A 15,873-nucleotide genomic window follows, 5' to 3' on the forward strand; every position below is an offset into this window, starting at 1 on the left:
TTTATATAGATATAACCACATAAATATTCAGTTTTATTTTACGTTTGAAATGATAGGGGTTATTATAAGGATGGTTGTAAAGGGGAAAACCCCAAACCGGGAAAAAAGGAAGGGGGATGGAAAATTTAACTTACATTGGGGTTTAAAAAAATTTTTTCGTAGTTTTTAAAATAAAAAGTTATAAAAAACTTTATAAAATCATTTTAAAACTTTTTAGAAATTTTTGAAGCAAATTAAAAAAGTTCACAGAATTTCTAAAACTTTGGGAAGTTGTTAGAAATAAAAAAATAAATAAAATAGAAAGAATAAACATAAAGCACCTGTGATTTTATTTGTGTAAAACGTCGCTATCACAATAATCATTAATTTGTCTGACATCCGTGTTTAATATAACTTAATGCCATGATCCGTCCCTCTATTTCCTACACTTGCCATAGCTTTCGCAGAAGCAGTGGGTCCATCGATCGCTGTGGCCATGGAGCATTTGTCGCTCTGGTGTGACTACCGTCGAAATGTGTGCTACCCAAAGCTTAGTCTATGGAACGCTGTTGCCCTGATTTTTATTTAAGGAAAACTTCCTGTTAAGTGATAACTACACTTGTTAGTTAAAGTGGTGTTTCCATCGGGTCATTTTCCATTACTTCGTTATATGAGGGAGGTGGGCTATCAAATGAATGACTGTACCTAAAATGCCTTGAATCATCGTCGTGTTCATTGTTTATTGAGTCGTGGATATCCATACTCGTGTTAATAGAAGTAAAATAGGTATCCGAGGAATACTCTGTAAATACAGGGGGAGCAGTGGGCGTGATGTAACGCCCATTAGCCGGTCTATCAAACCAGCCATCGTTGGTGTCACGCCCGTGAGAGTTAAGTACAGTGAATCCTGGCGATTGGTCAATTCCAGGCATTCCATATACCGGTATTTCATTTTGTGTAGGAGAATTCACGTTGTGAGGTTGAACAGGGTAGTCTGGTAAATCGCCTATATCCCCTACCAGTGGGCAGTTACAGCAACAAATGATATATAATGTTATTATTAGAATAAGCATTAAGCTCGTTAACACTACTGTTATAATGGCGAACGCTACCTGTGATTCCTTATTCAACCAACAACCTGCAAATAGAGTAATGCTCAAAGGTTATTTTACATTTGAGCCGTGTCACGACAAAACCAACATAATGGGTTTGCAACCAGCTTGGATCCAGACCAGCCTGCGCATCCACGCAGTTTGATCAGGATCCATGCTGTTCGCTTACCAACCCTATAATAAGTAGAGAAACTGATAGCGAACAGCATGGATCCTGATCATTAATCATATAAATGTTCATGCCAGATCACTTAGAACTTCATCAACATTTCTTTCAAGCCACATTTCATTAGAATATTAACACGATACATTTATATAGTTTTTATCAATATTTGAAATACTAATGGAAAATGAGCCTATTGTAGGCCAATCTACAATCATAGAATAAATGTTTTAGACTTAACTGCGTTAACGTTTGTGGAAAGAAAAAAATGGTGATTACACAAGTATGTATATGCCATCCAACAAATAGGCCAATAAAACTCAGATTTCCATTTTAATGTTTAAAAAAAATGACCATTAAGAATCCTTCTTTTATTCAGTTATTCTCCTTATGAATTTCAGGGTAAAAACAAACACACTTCGGTCGAAAAATAAAATTGACTGCACTTACGTATATGGTTAAGCGTTAATATTGTTAAATTTTACCGATAATCTAAAAGATTCTTCATTAAAATTATTGCGAGTCTATTGATTGGAAACTAACAATTAAAGCTGCATGCCTCCAGATGAGCCAAAATATTTTTAAAAATCAACCTTGAGAAAAAAAGATTAAAAAAAAAGTAAAAATGTTCAAAATTCATGTTTAATGAAATTAATAAATGACTGATTTTACAGTACTTATTGCTATATTTTTATTGCATGACTAACGGGGTGAGGGTTATTTTGGCATATTCTGACCTATTTGTTGGCAATTTTCGTAGATTTCAAGTGTTGTTCGCAACGTGTTAATTACTTTTTTGTTCACTTGACAATATTTTGCTTTCTGAAATATTTTAAAAAAAAGTTCAAGGAAATTGGCATGAATCTGCAGGCATGCTGCTTAAACTTGCTAAAATTGTGTAATGTATTTTTATCCTTTGATTTTAAAGAAAGGTTCCGTCGAAGACTAGCTAGGATATTTCAATATAAAATACAAGAAATCGAGCTGCCAACAATATTGAGCCTGGTTAGACTGCACATATTTGCAGACAGGCCTAGCACCATTCTGGTAGCAAATACTAATCACTTCCGGTTATAGTCGGGTAAGGGTTTTAAGCAATCGCAACTTTTCGACACTTTCCGTCAGTATTCGGATTGTTGATATTCTGATTCGGGTTTTTTAAGCAGTATCGTGGATATGATCAGATACTTATAGAATGAAGCCATAGTGTTTCATGATCAATTTCTATGGTTGTAACATTTATGTATAACTCAAAGCAACGGAATTTCTAGCTAGATTTGTTTTCCTCATCACTCAAGCGAATACAGGGATTTAAAAGTCCAATCACTCTCAAGAAAAGAATACATCTGCATTTGTTTTAGAGTATTAAATTATGCGCACATTGTACATCTACATTGTTATAATTGCCTTACCTGTTTCTTTTGAACGATTGTTACAGGCAATGATCGCCCCAATCCCATTTGTAGCAAGTCCGAATATGATGCCTAGAATTGCTATAAAACTCCAGAAAAACAATGCCATGCACTGAAAAAGAAACAGTAAAGAGTGAATAATACTAATAATAATAATAATAATAATTTTCCTAGAGACAAGCAGGACAGAGACAAGCAGGACTTCATATATTCAATGTTTCCTATGCTACATATATGTGATGTACACTTTATCAGCAGCAATCGGAACATCTCGGGGTATTATCAAAGTAACTTATCCGGAGTTTCACGGAAAGGGCCGAGGAGATGCGACTGTGTTTGGCAGTTAGAAGAATTGTCAATAATAATAGCTGGGACAGAATACTGTTAGAAGACAGTTACTTTATGAATATGCTGGTCATTTATTGTAATATAATTTACGAGGCAGTTGTAACTTAAGCTTCCACTTCTGAAGAAGAGCGGGGACTTCAACTTGTGACTATCAATCCTCTGATAAGGGTCCGCCTTTCGGGATCAGTCAAATGGTACATCCTCAAAAATACCTCCACAGTGTGTGCTGGACATTTTGCCCACTCCTTATGTACAAAACTCATGCATTGACCCAGCAGTTTAGGGACACACGGGCGATAAACCCAGCAGTTTGGGGACATACCAGAGATAAACCCAGCAGTGTGGGGACATACGGGATATTCACCCAGCAGTATGGGGAAACACGGAAGATTCACCCAGCAGTGTTGGGACATACGGGAAGATTCACCCACAGTGCAGATGGTGGGAAAACACGGGAGATTAAACCAGGAGTGTGAAGACACAAGGGAAATTAACCAAGCAGTGTGGGTCACACGGGAGATTAAACCAGGAGTGTGAAGACACAAGGGAAATTAACCAAGCAGTGTGGGTCACACGGGAGATGAACCGAGGAGTGTGAAGACACAAGGGAAATTAACCAAGCAGTGTGGGGAAACAAAAGGAGATTAAAAGGGCCAGTTTTCCGTGCACCCGGAGATTAACCCCCGGGATTGAGAACAAGGAATTACCAAACAGTTTGAATTTACAAAGTAGATTAACTGGCCTCATTTTAAAGTGCACAATCTATTTGACTTGGAAAATTTGTGTCCTTAACAGAAAAAAAGAAATTGTGTTTCAACTGATCATGACTGAAAGCATAGTGTTGTCGTTCATACTCGTATAATGCAACAAAAATTATTATATCTGGCATACTAGTACTTTTTTACGACCAAAAAAAAATAAAAATAAATAAATAAAACTTACACAGCAATTATATGAGCTCTTTCTGGTCTTCTGATATTGTTTGGCTTGAACTAGCATGCACATTGGACAAAAAGACAAGAATGTGGCCTGAAAAAAAAGGAATAAAAAGATCAGAAAAATGTGCATAACGAAGTGTATCTCAAAACATTGTCAATATATATCAAAAGGTCTTTTACTCTTTAATGGTGAAACATCTTTAACCATTAACCTGTTATTTTTTGGTAAACTGTCCACATTCAATTTTGTGCATTTTTAGAAAAAAAATCTAAAATCAGTCAATCAAAAGAAGATAGCTCGGATGCTTTGGTCATACCAGAGCGGCGACGTTCCTGAATATGTAACCAGTAATTACAAATTCCTCCGCCATTGACCGACTTTTAATCCTGAAAGATTTCTGAATCAACGGACCATTTGTCTCAATGTCACGGAGGAATTAGGTCTCGCCCGGGGATCGAATAGGTCACCCCTGAATTACTATACATGTATACAGGTTTATTGGGAACTGTTCTTGTGGCTAAAGTGAATCTTTTCCGGTTTGACCAGGATAAGGCATGATATATTGATCTCACTCGCCAAACTAGACTTTCATTAACAGCCAGTTAACTCGGGTACAATATTGGTGTTTAAGGGTACTGGTCAACAAAGTAACATTTATTCATTCCCTTTTGTTTAGTGCTGTAGATGCAGGCATCCGCATGATGTGCACTTTCCATAGGCTCGCTAGCGTGTCAACAGAAATGTTATTAAATTTTACAAATTCGACATTTATTAAAATGTATTTGAAACAAACAACTTTCAAATGTATTAACATTGATTTAAGACATTAATACGATACAAACAAGTGCCAGTCACACATGTTCCTTCGAAATCGAACACAATAATATGAATATGCAGAAAGTAAATAGTATTTCGGTTTGCATATTGCTTTAAGGGAGCTTTGCATATTGCTTAGGTCAAGAAGCATAAGAACATAAAAGTTTAATTCTGTACAAAGATCAAGCACAGCACTTTGAAATGGAAAAATCTGCAAAGGATAGTAAAGAAATATACCCAGAATTAATAAAAATCGATTGTAAGTGTTGTTTTTTTTGTATTTTGTTAGCACGATTTGAGTAAAAAGCTTTACAACGCTTTTCATTTTATGACCATTTTGCACACACAGAAAAAAGATAATTCTGGAAAAACGGGGTGAGGGAATAATTTGAAAATTTGCACGCAAGTTATTGGTTAAGATCTACATCATTTGGTACATAAATCTCAGAGAAATATTTCCTGTTCCGTCTTGTCAACAAAAAAAACCCTCAGTGAAATCCCTTTAAAATATAACCGTTTAATACATGTACGTTCTCATTTTTCACTACAGATGTCCAATAAATACATTATTACTCATTATACAAAGATAACATCTTGTTCATTCGTTTACATTAAAAGTCATATTAAGAAAACATATATGGTCCAACAAAATCCAAACGAATAGTCAAACTTACCACAATGCCAGCAATGATTGCTCCCCCAGCGTTAAATGGGAATTTCCCCCCGGAATATGTCAGAGCCATGATGCCAACCAACAAAGTGGCGACTGCAACCGTCAAGATTACACACGAAAGTTTGCACATTCGTTTCAGAACCACAAGTCTTTCTTCAGCTACACATGTAAAAAAAATGATTTTAGAAAGTTTATATTGTTTTATCTTATAATTATAGCATTGAGGGGATTCATTGAGACAATATTATTGAAGAATTCTGTGCTTTCAGTTCACAGTTCACAAATAAATGTTGAAAAGGTGATACGTATCATGCAGTAATGCTTTGGAGGTTGCTTTATTGATTGTGAAGGATATTTGTATAGACAAAAGACAAAACAGAAAATTGTGTATCAGTGCGTGCGCGCGCATTTGTGTGTGTCTCCTTCTGGTCCCCAGGGCGAAACATATGGACCTGAAAATCTGCGCCAACGCCTGTCCGACTTGCACTTATAGATATTGCACAATAGATAGTTAAGAGGAGACAAAATGCATCCAAGGCATCGTTGTGTTAATACAAAACGGCTTTTGATAACGCCACCCACCCAAGTTAGTCACAACACCAATCATCTCTGATCCTTAGGATCATTTGACCTTGACCTGCCGTGTGCCTTCTCCGCAACGGAAGGACTTTGGGAGAAGAAATAGCATTTTTTTTAAATGTTATATAACTGAACAACACTTAAACGGTATGTTCTGGATCTGATTTCGTTTCTTTCTAATACATGAGCATGTATTTGGTAATATGGCGAGTTCAAAAAGGTGACTTATCAGACACATAGGAAACAAAAATGTACAAACCTTCATCTTCCATTTCGTGTTATTTTGTGCAAACAATCGAGAGCCAAGATTTCTTTCAGTACTGAAATGCATTGAGAAAAAATTAAGAAGAAAAAAACCCAACAACAACAACAACAACAACAACAACAAAAAACAATATGCATTGGCACTGCGGTGGGTATATAAGTTCAGTGGAAGATCGGAATACATTTCACCCAGTGAGCACCAAAAGGTATATTTTTTTATTTTAGATAATATAGTAAGCATTTGTCTTGCGTATTTATATGTTATAGTTGGCAGTGGTCTTACATTGATAGATAATATATAGTAAGCATTGGTCTTGCGAAAATATATTTTAGTTATTATTGGTCTTACATTGATAGATAATATAGTAAGCATTTGTCTTGCGTAAATATATTATAGTTAGCATTGGTCTTACATTGATAGATAATATAGTAAGCATTGGTCTTGCGTAAATATATTTGAGTAAGCGTTGGTCTTACATTGATAGATAATATGGTAAGCATTGGTCTTGCGTAAATATATTTAAGTAAGCAGTGGTCTTGCATTGATAAATAATATAGTCAGCATTGGTCTTGTGTAAATATATTTAAGTTAGCATTGGTCTTACGTTGATAGATAATATCTATTGGTCTTGCGTAAATATATTAAAGTTAGCAGTGGTCTTACATTGATAGATAATATAATAAGCATTGGTCTTGCGTAAATATATTAAAGTTAGCAGTGGTCTTACATTGATAGATAATATAGTAAGCATTGGTCTCGCGTTTATATATTAATACTAGCATTGGTCCTACATTGATAGATGAAAGTAAGCTGATATATCTCTAGTAAGCATAGGTCTTGTATTGATATATTACGGTCAACAGATATTGGCCATTCACTGATAAATAATAGTAAGTAGATAACATATTAATTGTTGCATAAAGTATGTATAAAAAATATTAAATTGTCGATCTGTAAGTTTGAAATAGATTAACTTTGGTAACACGGAAGCACAGGTTACCGTGATTATCAGACCCTATCATATGTATATATCAAATAATCAATGTCCGATATCAAACAGTTAAACATAAATTGCAAGATGATATCTAATTTGGCTAAAACAAATGTTTACAAATACCTTTATCATCTGTTAAAATTCCTTACTCGTTCATATATAACATTCACATTCTCTTATCAAGCAATTTTGTTATAGGTCGTATGTATTTTGAAATTGTTAATCCGGTATAACGAACTTATAAAAATACCATATAAGCTATATTTTGAAATATCGGAAATAACGTCAAACTCTTAATAATGCTTGTAGTTGGGTTTTAGTACAAACTGGGTCAATTCTGATAACACTAAAGGTCAATAAAGAGACGGTTAAACGCCACTAAATTAAGTCGTCAAATAAAATGTTTTAAATTTTAAATAAAGTATTAGATATCCGTAAATTATTACTTTAATAATGATGTTCATTTGAGTTATAAGTCGAGCGTGGAAATTCGTATACAAAAATGTAAAAGGACTTATCTACCTCTTATAGTGGTGTTCAACTCTATAAACTACGTTCCAATTTCAATATGCATAGGTCTCAATTTAGGAATCTCCTTTTCCCACATACTTCAGTTGACACAAGTACGAAAATGTTGTGATGTAACCAGACAAAATACTTCTTATGTGATCCTAATATCATCACCCGTTTTACTTAAGTGATCTTTATATCACCACCTGTATTTTAAGTCTATCACATAAATAAGCAAAAAATATTTCCGCTTAGAACGTGGGACATTCTTAGCAGAATTCGGGTTGCTATAGGAACAATATAATCCTGAAATAATTGGGGAAAGCATAACAGCTTAGGTTAATCAAACGTTGGAACAGAGATACGTAGCAATATGGAGATTGTCACAGTAATCGTAAAAGAAGCATTCTGATAACACTTTAAGCATAAAATACATACAAAATGAACATGCCGCGGCGTAACCGTGCTTATATTTTACATGTATTTGGTTTTAATTGTCACTAAATTAAGGTCCATGTTATAACAAAACCATGGAATTACATTCTTTCGAAATTTCAAAATCAAATCATAGACCTGTATTGCTTGGAATTTAATATAACGTTAAATTCACATCACACGCGATTTTCGTTCTAAAAATCGCAATATTTAGAAATTGCCTCCCACTGTTAACAGTGACTGTAAATTTATATTTTCATTCTCACACTTGATTTTGTTAAATGTTACAAGTATGCATATGAATAGAGTTTCAAATTTAAAATCAGTATAGTATCTATTCAGTATATAAATACTGAAAAGATTTATTTATAAAAAAAAAAAATATAATAAAAATGAGTTTCGATTTTTTATTAAATGCGTTTACGCTTTGGTATATTACTTTTTGAAAAAGCACAGACTTATTTTTGATGATATTAACAAAATTAAGTTGAAATTGAAAGAAATATCTTGTGTAGATCTAGCACACTAGCTTACACAAATAAGTGTTGCATAATTAAAATAAGGCGCGCATATTGTAAAAACGGATGATAATATTAAGATCACCTAAGAAGTAAAAACGGGTGATGATATAAAGATTATCTAAGTAGAAAAACGGGTGATGATATAAAGATCACCTAAGAAGTAAAAACAGGTGAGGATATAAAGATCACGGAAGTAGTAAAAACGGGTGATGATATAAAGATCACGTAAGTAGTAAAAATGGGTGATGATATAAAGATCACGGAAGTAGTAAAAATGGGTGATGATAATAAAGATCACGGTTAAGTAGTATAAAAACGGGTGATGATATAAAGATCACCAATATAGTAAAAACGGGTGATGATATAAAGATCACGTTAGTAGAAAAAATATGGGTGATGATATAAAGATCAACGGAAGTAGTAAAAACGGGTGATGATATAAAGGTCACCTTAGTAGTAAAAACGGGTGATGATATAAAGATGACGGAAGTAGTAAAAAACGGGTAATGATATAAAGATCACCTAAGTAGTAAAAAATGGGTGATGATATAAAGATCACCTAAAGTAGAAAAAGTGGGGTGATTTTGATATAAAGATCATGTAAGTAGAAAAAATGGGATGGGATGATAAAGATCACGGAAGTAGTAAAAACGGGTGATGATATAAAGATTGCACCAACATAGTAAAAACGGGTGATGATATTAAAGATCACGTTAGTAGAAAAAATGGGTGATGATATAAAGATCACGGAAGTAGTAAAAACGCGGTGATGATATAAAGGTCACCTAGTAGTAAAAACGGGTGATGATATAAAGGATGACGGAAGTAGTAGAAAACGGGTAATGATATAAAAAGATCACCTACTGTAGTAAAAATGGGTGATGATATAAAGATCATGTAAGTAGAGAAAATGGATGATGGTATAATGATCACCTAAGTAGTAAAAACGGTGATAATATAAAGATCACTTAAGTAGTAAAAACGGGTGATGATATAAAGATCACCTAAGTAGAAAAACGGGTGATGAATATAAAGATCACCTAAGTAGTAAAAAGGGGTGATGATATAAAGATCAACCCTAAGTAGTAAAAACGGGTGATGATATAAAGATCACCTAAGTAGTAAAAACGGGTGATGATATAAAGATCACCTAAGTAGGTAAAAACGGGTGATGATTATAAAGATCACATAGTAGTAAAAACGGGTGATAAGTAATTAATTTTGTTCGCTTAGCCAACAGAGAATTAAAGGCAACACATGCTTTTTGAAAGATTTTTTAAATTTATTTTTTGATATCACATAGTTATTGATCACAAACAGTTTTTTTAAACAACAACGATACAGAAGAAACATACAAGGTTTTCTTGTGTGTAATATGCACCTGTGTTATTGAACAGGGAATACATTCTTATGTGTCCCAGGTAAGGGTTGTGGTTTGTAATAAATTATTAAAGACATAAGCTTATTTTTCGCCTCCATATTAAAAAAAATAATGTAGAAACCTCAAATACTAAGCTCAAAATTTGTTACTTTTTTAATCCTAACAACATTTATTATTTAGAGACCTATATAAATCAGTGATGTGAGGACTCGAGCCTTTGTTTATTTAAGTCCTTTAATACCAAAGTGTAAAAGTTTAGCAAAACACAGTTCATAGTCTCGTGAGACTGATAGGTTGAGCTTTCTGGTCATAATGCTGGGCTGAGCCATCCTTCAAAATGCTGGATTGAGCCGTCCAGTCAGAATGCTGGGTTGAGCCTTCTGGTCAGTATGCTGGGCTGAGCCATCCGGTCAAACTGCTGAGTTGAGAGGTCTGGTCAGAATACTGGGCTGAGCCGTCCAGTCAGAATGCTGGGCTGAGCCGTCCAGTCAGAATACTGGGCTGAGCCGTCCAGTCAGAATACTGGGCTGAGCCGTCCAGTCAGAATACTGGGCTGAGGTCTAGTCTGAATGCTGGGCTGAGCCGTCCGGTCAGAATGCTGGGCTAAGCCGTATGGTCAGAATGCTGGGCTAAACCGTCCGGTCAGAATGCTGGCTTGAGCTGTCCGGTCAGAATGCTGGCTTGAGCCGTCCGGTCTGAATGCTGGGTTGAGCCATCCGGTCAGAATGCTGGGATAAGAGGTCTAGTCAGAATATTGGGCTGAAAGGTCTAGTCAGAATGCTGCGTCAAGCTTTCTGGTCAGAATGCTGGGTCAAGCTGTCCTGCAAGACTCTATTCAGGTGATATATGGCCAGTATTAAAATAGGTAACCAGTTATCAGTAAATCATGCCCATTAAAAAAACAACAACAAATGATCTGTTTCAGCCGGAAAAGTAGTTTGTGTGGTTAACATTATAGTCATGCAAAAAAATAAATAAACATAACTTATACTGTACTTGTACTTTATATGTAGTATCTGGGATGATAAGGGATCTTTGGTTACATAAATAAACATATGAGTACATGTGCACAAGACAATTTTTTACCTCATGGTCGGATATTTTTGGTGGATATTAAGTTTTTGGTTACTAAATTAAAGCATGTCAAAATCAGCACCATAAATGGACAATCAACAACAATTCTAAAGTAAAAAGAAGAAGAAAAACTTATGCAATAAATGTGATCACAAATCCTGAGAGATTATACATTTTATATATGAAAAGATTTAAACCCTAAATCTGTTGAATTTGTGATGTGAGCCGCGTCATGACAAAACCAACATAGTGCATTTGCGACCAGCATGGATCGAGACCAGCCTGTGCATCCGTGCAGTCTGATCAGGATCCATGTTGTTCGCTTGCAGTCTATAACAAGTAGAGAAACTGACAGCAAACAGCATGGATCCTGATCAGACTGCGCGGATGCGCAGGCTGGTCTGGATCCATGCTGGTCGCAAACCCATTATGTTGGTTTTGTCATGACATGACTCATATATTGATCTGCCCCTGCATTGAATTTAGAACATTCCAATTAAAGGCCCATTATGTCTCAGAAATACTAACATTTTTGTTTCTCAAAAACTTTTTCATGTTTTTCATTTTTTTACAGGGGTTTTTAATTTGAATATCATTTTTTTAAAAATTACAACCCCTATTATTTTTTGGCTGCTTTTTTTTTTTAGCCCAATTTGGTTAAAAGTTTGAGTGAATTAGTATTTGTTTTTGGGAAATTTAAAAACAAATTTTTTTACCCTTTGCCTTTTTTTTTACAACACAATTTCTTTATGTTTTAGCCCCTTTCTTCATCATTTTTTAAAAATCAAATTTCCCAAAAATTTTCTTTAATCCATTATTAAAAAATTATTAAAACACTGTTTAAATTTTTAAAAGGGAAATTAAAAAAAATTTTGCGATTTTCTGGAGGCCCTGGAAAATGGGTTTAAAAATTTAAGGGATTTCCCCAAAATCAAAATACAAAAAAAAAAAAAAACCCCCAAAAAGTTACTTTCCAGTAAAGAGCCCTTGTGAGAGAGCAAAAGATAAGCCCCGAACTGGGTTTTTAAGTCTTCACTGATGGGCCCAAAAGGGGCCCCGCCAACTCCGTGCCCGTAAATAAGGATTTAAAAAAAGAATTTCCCAAAAAAAACCCAAAATCCCCCCCCTCTAAAGGAAGTTTTATATGAACCCTAAATCACCCGTTAAAAAATTATTTCAGTAGAAGGTAGTAAAAATTACAACACCCCAAATTTTTTGATTTAAGGGGACTTTTCAGCCACAGATTTGGCCCCTGTGCCCCAAAAATCACAGTTTACTTTGCCCAAAACCTTAACAAAATTTGTATATATCAAAACAGTAAACAAAAGTGTGCAGTAAAACACCATAACAAATATTTAAAAAAAAAATCTGAATAAAATGGAGGGTAACTTAATCTTTTAGTAACCTGTCATTCAATCCATCATATAATCACAAACCATCATAAAATCACAAACCATCATAAAATCACAATTCATCATATAATCACAATCGATCATATAATCACAATTCATCATATAATCACAAACCATCATATAATCACAATTTATCATATACTCACAAACCATCATATAATCACAAACCATCATATAATCACAAACCATCATATAATCACAATTTATCATATAATCACTATCCATCACATAATAACAATTCATTACATAATCACAAACCATCATAATTTTATAATCACAATTCACCATGTGATTACAAACCATCATATAATCACAATTCACCATATAATCACAAACCATCACATAATCACAAAATAATAATTAATTTGAAAATAACACGAGATCCACTACGATCAGGATGTGCGTGAATATTAAATAGTAGCATGCCAACAGAGATTAAAAATATGTAAATCTTAAAATTAAATCAAAAAATTTTGAAAACTAATATTTAAAGTTTAAGAAGTGTATAAATATTCACAATTCAGGTAAACTGTTAAATGCCTTGTGCAAAATATGAAAGAATTACCAAAATTCTACTAAAAACAGTTGGGAAAAATTAAATTTCTGAGTATTTTGACAAGGTACTGGCAATTTGTTATACTAAATGCATTCTGCCAGTATTTATTACTTAATTAACAATAATTCTAAACTTTTCAAAAAATTAACACAAATCTAGAGGCTTTAATGCTTAAAAAAAAAAAAAAGATAAAAATTTACACAAATCTGGAGGCATGCTGCTTTAATGCTTGAAAAGAAAGATAAACATTTACACAAATTTGGAGGCATACCGCTTTAATGCTTGAAAGAAAAAAAGATAAAAATTTACATAAATCTGGAGGCATACCTCTTTAATGCTTAAAAAAAATGAAGATAAAAATTTACACAAATCTGGAGGCATGATGCTTTAATGCATGAAAATAATGATATCAGCAGTTTTAGGTTAAATAATGCTTCTGGTAAATGCATTACAAAAATCTGACAATAATCATACAATATGTTCAACCCTTAACCTTGCTGAATTCATGTAATGTATTTGTGCAGCTTTGAATTTGGAACAGTCAAGTCAAAGATTAAAGGCCTATAATGACTCATGAAAAATTCTATTATTGTTTTCGTGTACTTTTATAGTATCCAAAAAGTTACTCATTGGCCATTTACCTGAACCATCTTTTTCATCTGCTTCTTTTTGGCAATAAGTACAGTTATAGTGAATTGGTATTTTGTGTGGAAGTCAAAATACTACTTTGTTTACATTTTTCTACTTGAATTAACAAGTTATTTCACATTTATCACTACTTTATTCAGGAAACAAGCATCTAACATACTCTAAAACCATTATTTAAACATTATAAAATTTGTGTTTGTTCTTTCTAAAGAAGTAAAAATTGCTGTGTTTCGGAGGCATTATGCACCTTTAAAGGATTTTAAATACAAGAAATGATCTTACTTCTTGTTATAATAGTGTATGGGTAGACTGTACAGAAAAGCTGACCTGATCATGGTCTGCACTGTTTGCTATTCAGTCAGTGTTTATAATGAAATATTTCCCCAAATTGATGAATGGTTTTGTCCAGATTAAAAGATGGACAAGTCCATTTCAGATATTTAGCAAGTTCAAGGTTTATTAATTAAATAATACAAAGAGACACATATCCAAAAACACATTCAAGTCTGATTTCCAGATGGAAAATATGTCATCAAAAATAAAAGTAACTTACAAATACTAGTATCAACTTTTGTAACCCAGGAAAATGACTGACATTTAGGAAGACAGATTGTGATATCAATAATTTACTCAGATAATTATTGTTACAATATTGTATTGTATTAGTATTGCTTAAGTACTGTGAATTCAGTTAAATTTGTGGACATGAAATTTTGTATATGTGTCACAAAAAAAAACATTTTCGTGGGTACTTAAATTTGCGGACTGTTTCTTTTTTCAAAAGGTAAAATGGAAATGATGTGATGCAAAATAATCTTACAGGAGACAAAATGAAATTTCTTTGGATCTCAAATTGGTGGATTAACCTATCCATGAAAAACCACAAAAATAAGTGCCCCACAAATAATAATGATTTTGCAGAATTGGAAATATAATAACATATGTATTGGAAAGGAGATATCTTCTGATATAAAAAGTCCATGTTATGTCAGGAATATTAGGCAAGATAGTGTTCTGTAAAACTAGTTCAGTCAGCAAGAAATGTGAAAAAGAAAGAAGTTAAAGCTGAGGCCCACACGGAAGATCGGGAAACCGAATGTGTAAGCCTCATTAAAGTTGTTACTTACTTACTTACCTTGTGTTCACAAGTCATTCACATAAAAGTTTTGTTTCTTGGCTTGTGACATAAGACATTTATTAAGATTAAAAATCTTTTAATAAAATTAAATTGAAGTGAAAACACATTAACGTGACTTCAACAAGTGGGATTTTATACATATATAGAATTAACAATGTGGTTTAAAATATAAATCAGTATATTTCTCCAAAGGCACAAATTTCAGACATTTCACCTTATATTTAAGAAAGACTTAAAAAATAATGTTTTCTTAACATGCAAATTTATGCACAAATCAGGAAAAAAAATCTCCCAACACTTTGTGCATAATTATACAGTAATACCTTACAGAATGCTGACACATGTATCTCTTCTCGACTTCTAAATGCATTAAAAAAAGAAAATAAATAAAAAATCGAGAAAAAAAAATCAATCAATCACATTAAATCAAAATTATCACATTATGCTTCATGTTTAAATTTTTTAATTTCCTCCTAATCCTATACCACTACTAAAAGTTCGCCAGTTTGTACTTTTCTTTTTTCCAGGCGGAGTTATTAATTTTTCTCGTCTAACTCCTTTTCCACCGTACTGAGGTTTTGGCTTAGGTGGCGGTAATGGGAGCATTCTTGGTCCATCATATTTTAAAGTTTTTCTGTCAAATAATGCTGACTTTATTTTTGTATTGACCTGAAAAGGAAAGCAGAATAATTGATGAAGAATCTTGTTTTAATCAAAATGTTGCCTTTACTTCATGATTTTAACAAGACTTAAAAACAATTCAGTTCAATTCTGAAGAACAATTCTGCTTTAATCGAAGTTTATTTCAGAGTTTTAACAGACTTATAAAAAAATTCATATCGATTCAATAAAAATCAATCAATTCAATAACTAGAAATGTGTCATCATGCCACGGATGCCCCCGCATGCAGCCAAAAT

At 33.4% G+C, this 15,873-nt stretch overlaps 2 protein-coding genes across 5 annotated transcripts in view; both read right to left on the minus strand.

The window, feature by feature from the left end:
- Window positions 1-589: 589 nt before the first annotated feature.
- Window positions 590-7,630, minus strand: LOC132745645 (uncharacterized). The gene is made up of 6 exons (XM_060734596.1): window positions 7,404-7,630; window positions 6,281-6,341; window positions 5,444-5,601; window positions 3,957-4,043; window positions 2,667-2,778; window positions 590-1,117 (listed from the first exon to the last, which is right to left on the minus strand). Exons 2-6 carry the CDS (start codon window positions 6,291-6,293, stop codon window positions 606-608), a joined length of 882 nt encoding a protein of 293 aa, XP_060590579.1. The 5' UTR covers window positions 6,294-6,341; window positions 7,404-7,630; the 3' UTR covers window positions 590-605.
- Window positions 7,631-12,808: 5,178 nt separating this feature from the next.
- LOC132745891 (tetratricopeptide repeat protein 16-like) overlaps window positions 12,809-15,873 on the minus strand; it is a 34,185-nt gene continuing 31,120 nt past the window's right edge. For all 4 annotated transcript variants that reach the window (XM_060734916.1, XM_060734924.1, XM_060734901.1 and 1 more), the window contains one exon: window positions 12,809-15,624. In XM_060734916.1, coding sequence (XP_060590899.1) covers window positions 15,418-15,624 — 207 coding nt within the window. In that variant the 3' untranslated portion in view covers window positions 12,809-15,417. The remainder of the gene's footprint in view (window positions 15,625-15,873) is intronic.

This window comes from Ruditapes philippinarum, unplaced genomic scaffold (assembly GCF_026571515.1).
Source record: "Ruditapes philippinarum isolate M1 unplaced genomic scaffold, ASM2657151v2 ctg211_1_1_1_1, whole genome shotgun sequence".
In the NCBI taxonomy this organism is placed as follows: Eukaryota; Metazoa; Mollusca; class Bivalvia; order Venerida; family Veneridae; genus Ruditapes; species Ruditapes philippinarum.

Bases quoted from the DNA above. Each gene is read 5' to 3' on its own strand.
- LOC132745645 (XM_060734596.1), bottom strand. The intron at 4,044-5,443 runs GTAAGTTTGACT...CTTTTTTTTCAG, and splicing joins CAATCATTGCTGGCATTGTG to GCCACATTCTTGTCTTTTTG. The intron at 2,779-3,956 runs GTAAGTTTTATT...TTTCTTTTTCAG, and splicing joins AGAGCTCATATAATTGCTGT to TGCATGGCATTGTTTTTCTG.